At 37.2% G+C, this 14,003-nt stretch overlaps 1 protein-coding gene across 11 annotated transcripts in view; it reads left to right on the top strand.

The window, feature by feature from the left end:
* letm2 (leucine zipper-EF-hand containing transmembrane protein 2) overlaps positions 1-14,003 on the top strand; it is a 37,493-nt gene that overhangs the window by 14,463 nt on the left and 9,027 nt on the right. For 10 of the 11 annotated variants that reach the window (XM_069917839.1, XM_069917840.1, XM_069917841.1 and 7 more), the window contains 3 exons: positions 528-671; positions 1,684-1,821; positions 6,167-6,370. In XM_069917839.1, the coding sequence (XP_069773940.1) occupies positions 528-671; positions 1,684-1,821; positions 6,167-6,370 (486 nt within the window). The remainder of the gene's footprint in view (positions 1-527; positions 672-1,683; positions 1,822-6,166; positions 6,371-14,003) is intronic. The other variant, XM_069917837.1, reaches the window with a different exon arrangement.

The following is a 14,003-nucleotide window of genomic DNA, read 5'->3' as shown; positions in this document are numbered from 1 at the left end:
CAGAACATTCAAACAAACTTTCACCATATATGTTTCTTCAGATGCTTTTGGGATTTGTTTACCAGGGTCATGTCCCTTACCCAATGATTAATAATCTTTTACTGTTTTTGCCTAATAAGGAGTTCATAAGCAGTTGGAGTCTTGCTGAATTATGAATGGAATGTGGCTTGTCTGTCTGTCTGTCTCTCTGTCAACATTTTAAAACTCACAGTCAAGAACTGATAGCTTCTTTGGTGAAACTCCTCTCCCACAATGGTGGACCAATGCCCTTTCTACACCTTACCTGATGCAGGGCTAATCAGCCTCCATTCTTCACCACAAGATTGCTCTTATCAAATCTTTCCTGACTCCCAATCTTGAACTCTCATCTTCCTGCAGGTGTAAGCCTGATAAGGCCTTGGTCACAATTAATATTTCATGCAGTGAGACAAGAGTGGTTATTCTCCTATCACATCAGTGCTGGAGTCTGTAGTAAGATGCTGTTGGTATAAAGCTCATACATTTAGTCCTGTATTCAACTATTTCAGCTTCTGCGGACCTGTGTTGACCTCTTCCGCCTTGTTCCTTTCATGATCTTCCTGATTGTACCATTTATGGAGATTTTTCTACCTATCGTTTTAAAGCGGTTTCCTGAGATGTTGCCATCTACGTTTGAGACAAAACTGAGTCGGGTTGGTGAAAATTTGTTTTATGCAAAGCTTGTGACTTGATGGAATATTTACCCAATGTGGCATGATGGAAAAATGTCAGTCCATGGCAATCATGTTTGGCAGAAGAGGGAGTCTACAGAGTAGAGTAAGGGATGAGATCTCAGCCGCAAAAGTATCTTTGGATTACCCCGTCTACTTATAATCGCCAATACTGTAATAGTCGACCCCACCATTTTTGGCCCAAAAATTGGGTGATTTTGTATGACAAACAATAAAATGATAAGATAATTACCCCTCCAACAAGTAGAGCCTGTAATAATCAGCTATATTAATATAGCAGTAAAGATAATGACTCTTACTAAGTAGGGATAAGGAGACACTTTAAGAGAGTTTCCCCAACCGCAATCACCATCAACCAGCTCTTCATCCTGGATGACACCAATTGCTATTTCACACAAATTTATTCAAACAGCTGCTATGAGCAAAGCCCAATCAAGGCCCTCCATTGACTAAATATTTGCTCCCATCTTCAAAGGTTTATGTGTAACTTCAGAGAACATTTACAGTTTTAAACATGCACATTTTTACCTATTATTTTATTCTAATTTATTTTAATTTTTAAAATTTATTTTCCTCAGTTTTATTTTTTGCCAGTTGCTTGAGGCTGTGGTTGCTTGAATACCAGGGATTTTACTATATATAATTTCATGAAATGAAATTAAAAGAAATGTAACTTTTAAAATTGAAATTTAGACATAAAGCATGTAACAGGTCCTTCCGGCCCACGAGCCCGTGCCCCCCAAATACCCCAATTAACCTACAACCCTGTACATTTTGAAGGGTGGGAGGAATCCAGAGCATCCGAAGGAAACCCATGCAGGCCATGGGGAATACGTACAAACTCCTTACAGACAGCGCCAGATTCGAATCCAGGTTGCTGGCCCTGTAATAGCATTGTGCTAACTGCTATAACCATTAGTAAGAATGACATGTAATATTTCTGCCTCTTGTGCTTTGGTCATTTATTTTTCAGGAAGTAAAACAGAAGCAAACCATGGCAGCAAAACTCGAAATTGCAAAATTTCTCCAGGAAACAATCATAGAGATGGCCAAAAGGAATAAAACAGAAAGTGGAACAGCTACCCAACAGTTTTCTTCCTATGTGCAGAAGGTTTGCTTCAACTACTTACTTGTCTATCTCATCAGGTCTCACAGCATCCATAGGAGGTGAAGATATATTATCGACATTTCAGGCCTCAGCCCTTCTTCAAGGTGTTAGCAAAGAGCAGGCAGTGTTTTTACTACAATCACGACATCTGCAGATTTCTGAGTTTCACTCCATGTTAGATATCTAACCATCTGAAATCAGAGCATGGCAACATAGAAGTGGGAGTAGGCCATATCACCTGTAGGCTGTTCAAGCATTCAAGAAGATAGTGGACCATCCTGTTCCTGCATGATTCCTATAATCCCTGATTCCCTTATTGTCCAAAACTCTATTGATTTCAACAAAAGTGCACCCCACTCCCCAACGTAGGGATTTTCAAAATTTTTGCAAATAACTATTGAACGAAAGTTCACCTCACTCCATTTCTAACCCTTATACTGATTCCATAGGCCCTAGTTTCAATCGAATACACTTTCAGCTCCTCTTCCCAATAATTAGTCTGGTGAATTGCAGCTGCATTGATTCCGAGGCCAATAACCTTATTTAGATATGGTGATCAGTACTCATTTATAGTCAGCATGCATTCATGTGCACGTCTTGGTCTGTCCCTTCTAAATGTCAAGTTCCCTGGAATACATAATTCCTGATCTCCACTATATTTGTAAGATCAAAATGCATTTGTATCTATATGTTATGATCTCATCAATTTTGCATTCATCACAATTTTAAATTAAATTTACTATAAAAATTTTCCTTGAATTTACTTAGATTACACTGGATTACAATTTTATTTCAAAAGGTTTGCTTCCTGAAAATAAATTGGAGATTATGATAGATAACTTCAAGCTGAACACCCAAAGATAATTTGAGATTTGCTGCATCTGCGGGAGAAACATTAAATGAACTTTGAATTTAGCATGTTTATAATAATGCAAATACCATTCGCATCAGTTCAACTGACCTAAAAATGTTTTGCCGCTGATTTTCGTTTGTATTCAGCATCCAACAATAGTCGGCCAGCATTGATGGTTTCCAGTTGCCCTGATTCCACTCTTCCGTGGCCGCAATGTCCCAGTGAAACCTTTCACCGTGTTCATCACTGACTGCACCAAGACCAGCCGGGAAGACGTCTAAGTGCGAATGCAGGAAATGAAATTTCAATAACACGCTGCACTTCATGGTTTTGAATGCTTGAAGTAGACTTAAAATATGACAGGAAATCACAAAAATAGGTTATATCTAAAAACACCATATGTGATAGGAATATTTAAGACAATTTTTGTGATCAGTAGCACAAAATCCATAAAATACACCCAAAAATGTACAGGTGGCAAAATCTTCATTATCCAGTATTATTATTGCATTTTTATCATCAAACACTCTCTGTGTGTCTCTATCTCCCTTTCAGAAATGATGTGATTAAGGTAGTGAGGGTTCAGTAAAGATTCACAAGGACTGGCTGGATTGGAGGGCATGAGTTGTAAGAGAAGATTGGTAAGGCTGGATCTGTTTTACCCTGCGATAATGAAGGCTGAGATATGGCATATGGCACAGCCTGTCCCCAGGTCACAAATGGATTCTGTTTTTACAGACATCATTAGTTGACTTAACCATATAACTTGACCCATAATTCTGAAAAAAAAACCACAAAATCACTTCATTGGTAACCATACTGGGCCTCCTCAGAATTAGAATGAATGGTGTTGATGAGGACCACTCAACATGAAACTATTTGCAATCAGGATGTTCCATGCTCAATATTTGGTTCCACATGGGCTTATAGTATCAGTCATTGTTGCATTGTTTACTAGAGTATTGTTGCACAAGTATCAATAGATTGCTTGTCAATTTCTCAAGCAACTTTCTTAACCAGCTTGACATGCTGAAACCACATAGTCTGTGTTCAAGAGGCAATAGAGTGTCTGATCATTTTGGGGAAGTTCCATATATGCGGGGTTTTTTTTCCAATATTTGTTCTCATTTAAATATAATAATTTTTATGGGAGCTCATTCATGTATATAGACAGCCATAGGTTAGGTGTTTGTAACCATGGAGGACTTGTAAAGGCATATTAAATAATGAGAGGCAAAGATAGGGTCTCTTTCCAATGTGTTACATATCTAAAAGTAGAGGGCAAAGGTTTAAGGTAAGAGGGATGAGGTTTAAAGGGGATCTAGGTGGTAAGTTTTTAGTTGGTATTAGGTGGTATGTTTGTAGTTGGTATTTGGAATGAGCTGCCAGCAGTGGTGGTGAAGGCAGGAACCAGAATATAATTTAGGGGGCATCTAAACAGGTATTAGCATGACCAGGGCACAGAGGATATGAAGGCATAGGATCATCCCTATCTATACTAATCCGATGCCTTCATATCCTCAGTGCCATACAGAAGGTTAACATGGGCATGGGAGGCCGAAGGGCCTGTTACTCTGCTGAACAGCTCTTATGTCTCAATGACCTTGCACTCAACATTAGCAAGACAAGGGAGATGTTTGTGGACTTCTGGAGGAAATCAGGGGAACACAACCCCGTTCTCGTCAAGGGGTCAGCAGTGGAAGAGAGGGTCAAATGTGATGGGCCCAGAGGACCCCAAAACCTAGCAGCAATAGAAATTCACCAAGACAAATGGTTATTTAAACAAAAGTTACTTTTAATTTTCTTTCAACATAAAAACAGGAACAAACTTTAATTTATTACTATTAACTTAACCTTCTAATTCAAAGCACACGCATATATAATGTGCGTATAAGTTCAGAAAAGTTCTTTAATTCACAAACTAATCTCACATCTTGCTCCTCCAAGTTCATCAGTATCAGGCAATTCTTATACGGTCTACAGAATTTAACATTTATGAATCCTTACCAGACTTTGATGCTTGAAAGGTAAATGGTTACCACTCAGGAAGGTTCTTATCAGTTTTCAGAGAGATTTGTTGCTCATTGGACACAACCTGATTCATTCCGATCAGCCACTTCAGTGTCTTGCAGAAGAAACTTGCCCCATCATGGGTTTTCCAAATGATAACCTCTTCTTCCAAGTCACCACAGAGTTCCTCTTGTTTCCCTTATTTCAGGCGAAACATTGTACATCCAGCCAGCTCCTCTTGTATGGACCAAAAGGGTTTTGAACAGGCTGACCTCAGAACTCACAACCTGTCTTCAAAATGGGGTTTCAAACAAGCTTCCAAAAGACACTGAAGAAAACCAGCAGTCTCTCTCTGTGTCACACTCTGAGAAAAACCTGTTTGACTCTCTCTGCTTGCAAAACCACACGACCTTCTTCGAACAGTAAACTGCATTCAGACAGACTGCAGCACTGGACCCAATCTTCTGAGTCCATTTATCTGTTGCTTTCCAAAACAATAATCCATTACTCCACAGCATGTCCAATTAACACCTACTTGTGAAGTCCTTCAGCAAAACAGTTTTCATTGTTTTTACAAAGGCACTGGGATCCTGGACTGTCTGGCTTGAGCAGAACTCTGGCATTTTAAATGAGATCTATGTTGTGAAGTGTTTGTGTGTTTGTGACCTAACTAAAAAAAACCCCACAATTTATCTCTTTTAAAACATCCCTATATACAATATAAAATATAACATAATCTGTCACACAAGAACTTCAAATTCCTGGGTGTCAACATTTCCAAGAATCTGTCCTGGAGCCTCCATGTCGATGCAATCACGAAGAAGGCTCTTCCATTCTTCTCTGTGATTGTAACAACATCATATTTGTAAATATGATGCTCTCGGTTCATCTCCCTTACCAGACAGGCTTGCACTAAAATACATGCATTCTTCCCAGATGCCTTATGATACACATCTACTCAGCTTACTGGGCCGACTAAGTTTGTCTTTTGTTCCTCCGTACCTACCCCGTGCATCAAACCGTGCATCTTGGCGCCTCACAGTTTGGCGGGCAGCAACCTCCTTTGAAGAAGACCGCAGAGCCCACCTCACTGACAAAAGGCAAAGGAGGAAAAACCCAACACCCAACCCCAACCAACCAATATTCCCTTGCAACCGCTGCAATCGTGTCTGCCTGTCCCGCATCGGACTTGTCAGCCACAAACGAGCCTGCAGCTGACGTGGACTTTTTACCCCCTCCATAAATCTTCGTCCGCGAAGCCAAGCCAACGAAGAACCTACCCCCAACTCTGTTCCCATTCCCTGACTAATTAGTTTAAACCCATCCTAAAAAGAGGAGGTGCTTCCTTGAGAAATGTTTCAATTTTGAAATGTTTCTGTATTTTATTTCACATCAATTTAGATGAAACATCAACTTATAAAAGAGACGAGGGGAAAGTATGAGGCTGGGATTGTAATCATGGTTTGTTTTTTTGCTCTTTTGAAGGTACGACACTCAGGGGAGCATCCAAGCACGAGGGACATAGTGCGCTTCTCCAAACTGTTTGAAGATGAGTTGACTCTGGAGCATCTCAGCCGACCTCAACTGGTGGCACTGTGTAGGCTTTTGGAACTTCAGCCCATTGGAACCAACAACTTGCTTCGCTTCAAACTCCAGATGGAATTAAGGTCCATCAGGGCAGATGATGAAGTAAGTTCAAGTGTGCACAAGTACAACCCAACAAAACAGCATTCTCCAGCCCTCGGTGCAAAACACGCAGATACCTAATCTGATAAGACACAAATGCAGAGAAGTAATACATAATCAGGACAACTATACACATATAAAAATAAATAAGTAAATATTGTGGATTGGCCTCCGATCAAATTCTCTGCAGCAACGGTACCACACTGTGATGCAGCTGGTCAAGGCGCTCTCGATAGAGCACCTGTAGGTGATGGCCGGTAGCCTTGCCCGCTTCAGTCTTCTCAGTGAGTGCAGTCTCTGTTGCGCCTTCTTGACAAAGTGAGGAGATGTTGTGTGTCCACGATAGGTTACTTGTTCAGTGGACTCCAAGGAATTTGGGGCTCTCTACTCTCCATTATCAAGTTATTGATATGCAATGGAGGGTGGTCATTCCTCCTGAAGTCCATGATTGTCTTCTTTGTCTTGTCCACATTGAGGCTCAGGTTGTTACTCTTGCACCATGTCACAAGATTTTCCACCTCTTCGAATCCAGTGCTGTCTGTGAGGTGTTTGCACGTTCTCCCTGTGTCTTTTTTAAAAAAAACTTTATTTATTTGAAAAATTATTAGTAATCATACAAAATACAGACCATAACAAGATTTTTTCTTATATATATAAGAAAAAAAAATTAAATCTCCACCCCCCCTCCCACCCCTTTAGCCACTCTCTTAAGGAGAGCCAAAGAAATATATAAAGAAAAACTAAAAAATAAAATAAATAAAAGTACATCTAAATGCATATAGTCCAAATATAGTGACAATTTTTTAACAAAAAAAGAATAATTATAATGCAAAACATATGTAATTTTTTTCCATAACAATACAAGCTTTCATTTCATTTTGCCATCACATTATATTAATCACTGTATTATCTTTCCATGTACTTGCTATACATTTTTGAACTACGGATAATGCTAAATATACAAATGCAATTTGAAATTTATCCAACCCCAATCCCTTTAAATGAATCTTATAACCCAATAAAAAAAATGGATGGATCAAATGGTAACTTAAACTTATACAATTTTTCCAAAATTTGCTTAATTTCTTCCCAAAATGGTTGTACATATGTACAGGACCAAACAACATGTAAGAAAGTTCCAACACATGTACATCTAAAACAAGAATCTGAATTACTAAAGCCATTTTGTTTTCAATTTCTCAGGAGTTAAATATAACTAATGTAAAAAATTATAATTAACCATTCCATATCGTACATTCGTCAATTTAGTAATACTATCATAACACATTTTCCCATTTGAGCTTAGATTTCTCCCATTCCAGTTTATCCATATTATCTTGTAATGCTTGATATATAACAGAAATATAGCCCTTTATAGGTATAGAAGAAATCAAAGACTCGAATTCTGACAATACAGGTAAAATCAAATCTCTATCATACATATTTTTTACCAATGATCGAAGTTGATAATAAATAAAGAATTTTCAGCAATATCAAAATGCTCTTTAATTGAGTAAAAGAAAGAAATGGACTTTCTATAAAACAATCCTGCAATGTTTTTATACCCTTAAAATCCCAATTCTTTAAATGACTATTAAATAATGAAAAAGAAATAAGCTGATTATTATATAATGTTGTTAAAATAGATAATTTACCTTTTGATCCTATAATCTTATTCTTTTTTGTCTATAACATCAATAGATGTTTTAATATTGGCACGTTATACTCCCGTAATAAATTTATATTCCACCAAAATATAAATTGTATTGCAGTTTCAGAGGTACAAGCCATCTCAACTTTAGCCCAACTTGGAGGCCGATCCAAATCCATCAAAACACTAATAAATTTAAGTTGGGCTACTTCATAATAGTTCTGAAAATGAGGTAATTGCAATTCACCTAATGCATAGTTCCAAGTAAGTTTATTTAATGCTACCCTTGGTAATTTACCTTTCCATAAAAATTCCCTAGTGACTTTATTTAAGTCCTGAAAAAGGTTCCTTGTAAGAGAACATGGTATTGACTGAAACAAATATTGAATACGTGGAAAAATATTCATTTTAATACAATTAACCCAACCAATTAAACAGAAGGTCCTTCCACTTAATTAAATCTGCTTTAATCTTTTTCAATAAGGGAACATAATTTAATTTATATAAAGATTGATACTCAGTATTCACAATTATTTCCAAATATTTAATTTTATCTGACCATTTCAAATTAATAACATTTTTATAAACTGAATAATCTCCTTCAACAACTGGTAAAATTTCACTTTCATTTCAATTAATTTTATATCCAGATAATGATCCATACTGTAATAAACTTTCCTATAAGTGTGCCAAAGATTGTTCTGGATTTGTTAAATATATCAAAACATCGTCTGCAAATAAATTAATCTTATACTCTTTGTCCAGAACTCTCATCCCTTTTATCTGTTCATTTTGCCATATTAATTGAGCTAATGGTTCAATGACCAATGCAAACTGGGCTGGTGACAATGGACAACCCTGTCAGGTAGATCATGTCAGTTTAAACAACGATGAAATTTGTCCATTTGTAACCACCCTAGCTTTAACCCAACCAATAAAAAAGGGGTCAAATTTAAACCTTAAATAAAAAATCCCATTTGACCCTATCAAAAGCTTTTTCCGCATCAAGTGCAACCATCATTGGATGGTTAGGTTGCTGCCGGTATGCATTGATCAAACTAATTAATCAAAGAATGTTATCTGAGGTATGTCTATTTTTAATAAAACCTGTTTGATCTTCATGTATCAATTTAGGTAAATATTTAGCAAGCTGATTTGCTAACATTTTAGCTATTATTTTATAGTCTACATTTAATAAAGAACTAGGTCTATACGAAGACAACTTTAACGGATCTCTATCTTTCTTTGGAATTACAGTAATTAAAGCACTAGAACCAGATTCTGGTAACTCATAATGTTCAGTCACTTGTCGTAGTACCTGGGAGGAGTCATGTGATGGAGTAGTGGCCGGTCAGGGAATTCCAGCCCTCTCCCGAAAAGTTTTAAAAAAAACGCACAAAACACAAAGGTACAAGATTAAAATTTACAACAAAGTAAAAATAAAGATGAGAAGAAAATGGCAGCGAAGAGAGAAAAGTCGAAAACAACGGGAAGAAGAGAAGAAGAAAGAATGTTGGAAGAAGAAGGTGAAGGCCTTACCTGTCCGAGGAGGCCCACTGCAGAGAGAGAAGCCCGCTCCCTCAGGTCAGTGGAAGTCCCGGGCTCGGGACTACAAAAATGGCTCACAGAGCCGAGTAAAAGTGCGCAACTCCTTGCGCATGAGCGATGCGCATGAAAAAAAACACACTGACGGGAGGGAGGAACAGCTGCGGAGTCGATCTCCACAGCTGAGAGAGACGCCTGCAACACAGCAGCAGGTGCAGAACACAGAAAATAACGACAACAAGAAAGAAGAGGGTAAAAAGAAAACAAGGAAACAACAGATGGTCAACCCAGAGGAAGAAGAAGAAGAGAAAGGCAAGACAATGGATATATCTTTTTTTAAAGAATATATGGAATCAGTGAAAGAATGGCAATTACAAGAATTTAATGAGATAAAAAGAAGAATTAAGAATGCAGAAGAAAAAATGAATAAAATAGAAATGGTCATGTCAGAGATAGGAAAAAGAGTGGAAAATATGGAAGAACGAGAAATAATTGTAGAAATGGAAGTAGAGGACTTAAAAGAGAAATTAGAAGAATCTAATAAAAAAGTTAAAGAGGCACATGAGCTGTTAGCTCAGAAGATAGATATAATAGAAAACTATAATAGAAGAAATAATATAAAGATAGTGGGCCTTAAGGAAGATGAAGAAGGCAAGAATATGAGAGAATTTATAAAAGATTGGATCCCCAGGGTCCTAGGAAGACCAGAATTACAGGAAGAAATGGAAATAGAGAGGGCACATAGAACTTTAGCCCCGAAACCACAACCGCAGCAAAAACCAAGATCCATTTTAGTAAAATTCTTAAGATATACAACAAGAGAAAATATATTGGAGAAAGCAATGAAGAAAATAAGAGAAGACAAAAAGCCTCTGGAATATAAAGGTCAAAAAAAATTTTTCTATCCAGACATAAGTTTTGAACTCCTGAAGAAGAGGAAGGAGTTCAATACAGCAAAAACGATCTTATGGAAAAAAGGATATAAATTTATGTTAAAGTACCCAGCGGTACTTAAAATAGTTATTCCAGGGCAACAAAACAGACTATTTTCGGATCCAGAGGAAGCACGAAAACTTGCAGAACAACTACAAAACAAGCAGAGAGATGAAGACATGTAATGAGAGTAAAAATGACCACGAACTATATGTATGTGTGTATAGGGATATATGTGTGTGTATACATGAATGTATCCGTATTTAGAGGAAAATATACATAGATAAGAATTAATAAGGGAGGGAAAGGGAATAGAGGGAATAAGGAGGGAATTAAAAGAGTGACCTTGGTTACATATGAAAATTGAAATCTTTTCCGGGGGGGGGGGGGGGGGGCTGGGTGGGGAGGAGTTACGGTCACTGCAAAATCAGTTGACGTTTACGAGTGAATTCGCAAATCCAAATGTAGAAGGGAGATGTGGTTGCCCGACAAGGAATAAAGGGCAACTCAGGAGATGGAGGGGAGAATGGGGTTAAAGAAGTTTTAAATAGGAGAATAAGGAAAATGTTTGATGTTTTAGAAATGTTGTCTTATAAAGTGTTCAAAACAAGAAAGCAGAAATGGATAAGAAGGAAAGGTGATGACGGAGAAACGGAAAGGGAAGATAAACAAAGTATGAAATGGCTACGCTGAACTATATGACTTTAAATATTAACGGAATACATAACCAAATCAAAAGGAAGAAACTGCTAAATTTACTGAAAAAAGAAAAAATTAATATAGCATTTGTGCAAGAAACACATTTAACTGAATTGGAGCACAAGAAATTAAAGAGAGATTGGGTAGGACATGTAACAGCAGCGTCGTATAATTCAAAAGCAAGAGGAGTAGCTATATTAATTAGTAAAAATGTGCCAATTAAAATAGAAGAGGAAATAAAAGAACCAGCAGGGAGATATGTAATGATAAAATGTCAGATATATTCGGAGTTTTGGAATCTACTCAATGTATATTCACCTAACGAAGAAGATCAAAAGTTTATGCAAGATATTTTTTTGAAGATAGCAGATACGCAAGGGAACATATTAATAGGAGGGAATTTCAACCTTAATTTGGATTCAAATATGGACAAAACTGGGAAAAAAATTAACAGAAAGAACAAAGTAACAAAGAACAAAGTACCTCCCCAAACACCGAGAATAAATCTTTATAAAACTTTATAAAATTCCACTGAAAACCCGTGATCACCTGGTGACTTACCATTAGGCATTTCCAACATAGCAGTCTTCATTTCTAAATCTGTAAATGGAACTTCCAAATCTATAATATCCTCTTCTTCTAATGCTGATAACATTAATGTAGATAAAAAAGAATCAATAGATCCATTGTCCCGTCTCCCCTCAGAAGTATATAATTTTTAATAAAATGAATAAAACTGGTCATTGATTTCCTGAGGTTTATAGGTAACTATTGAATTCTTTTTAACAGCATTAATAACCCTTGAGGTCTGTTCCTTCTTTAACTGCCATGCAAGTACTTTGTGCGCCTTCTCACCCCATTCATAATATCGTTGCTTAGATCGATTAAGTAAACATTCAAATTGATAAGTCTGTAACGTATTATATCACAGTTTCAATTTAGTCAAAGCTATTTTCTGATCTTCTGTCACTCTTCTGAAATTCCTTCGCCAGTTCATCGATCTGCTTTTCTAATTTAAGACTTTCAGCCATATATCCTTTCTTAACCTTAGTAGTATAACTAATTATTTGCCCTCTTAAATAAGCTTATAATGCATCCCATAATACAAAATGACTTTTAACTGAATTAGCATTTTCAATTAAGAAAAAAATCAATCTGTTCCTTAACAAAAACAACAAACTCAGGTTTTTTCAACAACATCCATCTATAGGATGAATGAACTACCTCCAAACTTTCATAAGAAAAAAATAATAAAGAATGATCTGATATAACTCTACTCTTATATTCTGCCTGCAATACCTTTCCTTGTAAATGTGCCAATATTAAAAAAAATCTATTCTAGAAAAGGAATCATGTCGGGAAGAATGAAAAGAGAAATCTTTCTCTGCAGGATTAATCCTTCTCCAAATATCTACCAAATTTAAATCTTTAATTAAAGCCCCAATTTGTATCGCCATCTTTGATTTTCTAATACATTTTGGGGATTTGTCCATCAAAGGATCCAAAACACAATTGAAATCCCCCCCAACTAAAATATTTTCATTAGTTTGACTTAATAACAAAAAGGCATCTGAAATATATTGGCCTGGATTGAAAATTGGTTATCTGACAAGAGGCAGAGAGTCGGGATAAGTGGGAGTTTTTCAGGTTGGCAGAGAGTGGTAAGTGGGGTGCCGCAGGGGTTGGTGTTAGGCCCACAACTGTTCATCATTTACATTGATGACTTGGAGGAGGAAACAAAATGTGGTGTAGCCAAGTTTCCGGATGACACCAAATTGAGTGGAAGAGCAAATTGTAATGAGGATGTGGAGAGTCTGCCGAGGGATATAGTTAAGCTGGATGAGTGGGCAAAGGTCTGGCAGATGGAGTACAATGTTAGTAAGTGTGAGGTTATCCACTTTGGCAAGAAACATAAAAGAGCTGAATATTATTTAAAAGGTGAAAAACTACAGCATGCTGTTGTGCAGAGGGACTTGGGAGTGCTTGTGCATGAATTGCAAAAAGTTAGGTTGCAGGTGCAGCAGGTTATTAAGAAGGCAAATGAATGTTGGCCTTCATCGCTAGAGGAATTGAATTCAGGAGTAGGGAGGTAATGTTGCAACTGTATAAGGTTCTGGTGAGACCGCACCTGGAGTACTGTGTCCAGTTCTGGTCTCCATATTTGAGGAAGGATATACTGGCTTTGGAGACGGTCCAGAGGAGGTTTACGAGGTTGATCTTTGGGATGAAAGGGTTGACTTATGATGAAAGATTAAATCGTCTAGGATTGTATTCACTCAAGTTCAGAAGAATGAGAGGAGATCTTATAGAAATATATAGGATTATGAAGGGTATGGATAGGATAGATGTAGGAAGGTTTTTTGAGCTGGCCGGGGAAACTAAAATGAGAGGACACAGTGTCAAGATTCGGGGGAGTAGATTTAGGACAGAGATGAGGAAAAATAGTTTTTTCCAGAGACTAGTGAATGTTTGGAATTCTCTAACCAGGGAAGTGGTTGAGGCTGCTTCATTGAACATATTTAAAATTCGGTTAGATAAAATTTTACATGATAGAGGAATAAGGGGATATGGGGAGAAGGCAGGTAGATGGAGTTAGGTCATAAATTAGATCAGCCATGATCTTATTGAATGGCAGAGCAGGCTCGATGGGCCATTTTTGGCCTACTCCTGTTCCTACTTCCTATGTTCCTATAATACATTCATCATCTACATTAGGTGCATAGATATTAAGTAAAGTCCAAAGTTCATTAAAGATTTTACAGTCCACTTTTAAAGCCCTCCCAGCATTCCCCTCTACAGTCTGTAACT

This window comes from Narcine bancroftii, chromosome 2 (assembly GCF_036971445.1).
Source record: "Narcine bancroftii isolate sNarBan1 chromosome 2, sNarBan1.hap1, whole genome shotgun sequence".
NCBI classification, from domain to species: domain Eukaryota; kingdom Metazoa; phylum Chordata; class Chondrichthyes; order Torpediniformes; family Narcinidae; genus Narcine; species Narcine bancroftii.
This window is presented reverse-complemented; position numbering and strand designations above follow the sequence as displayed.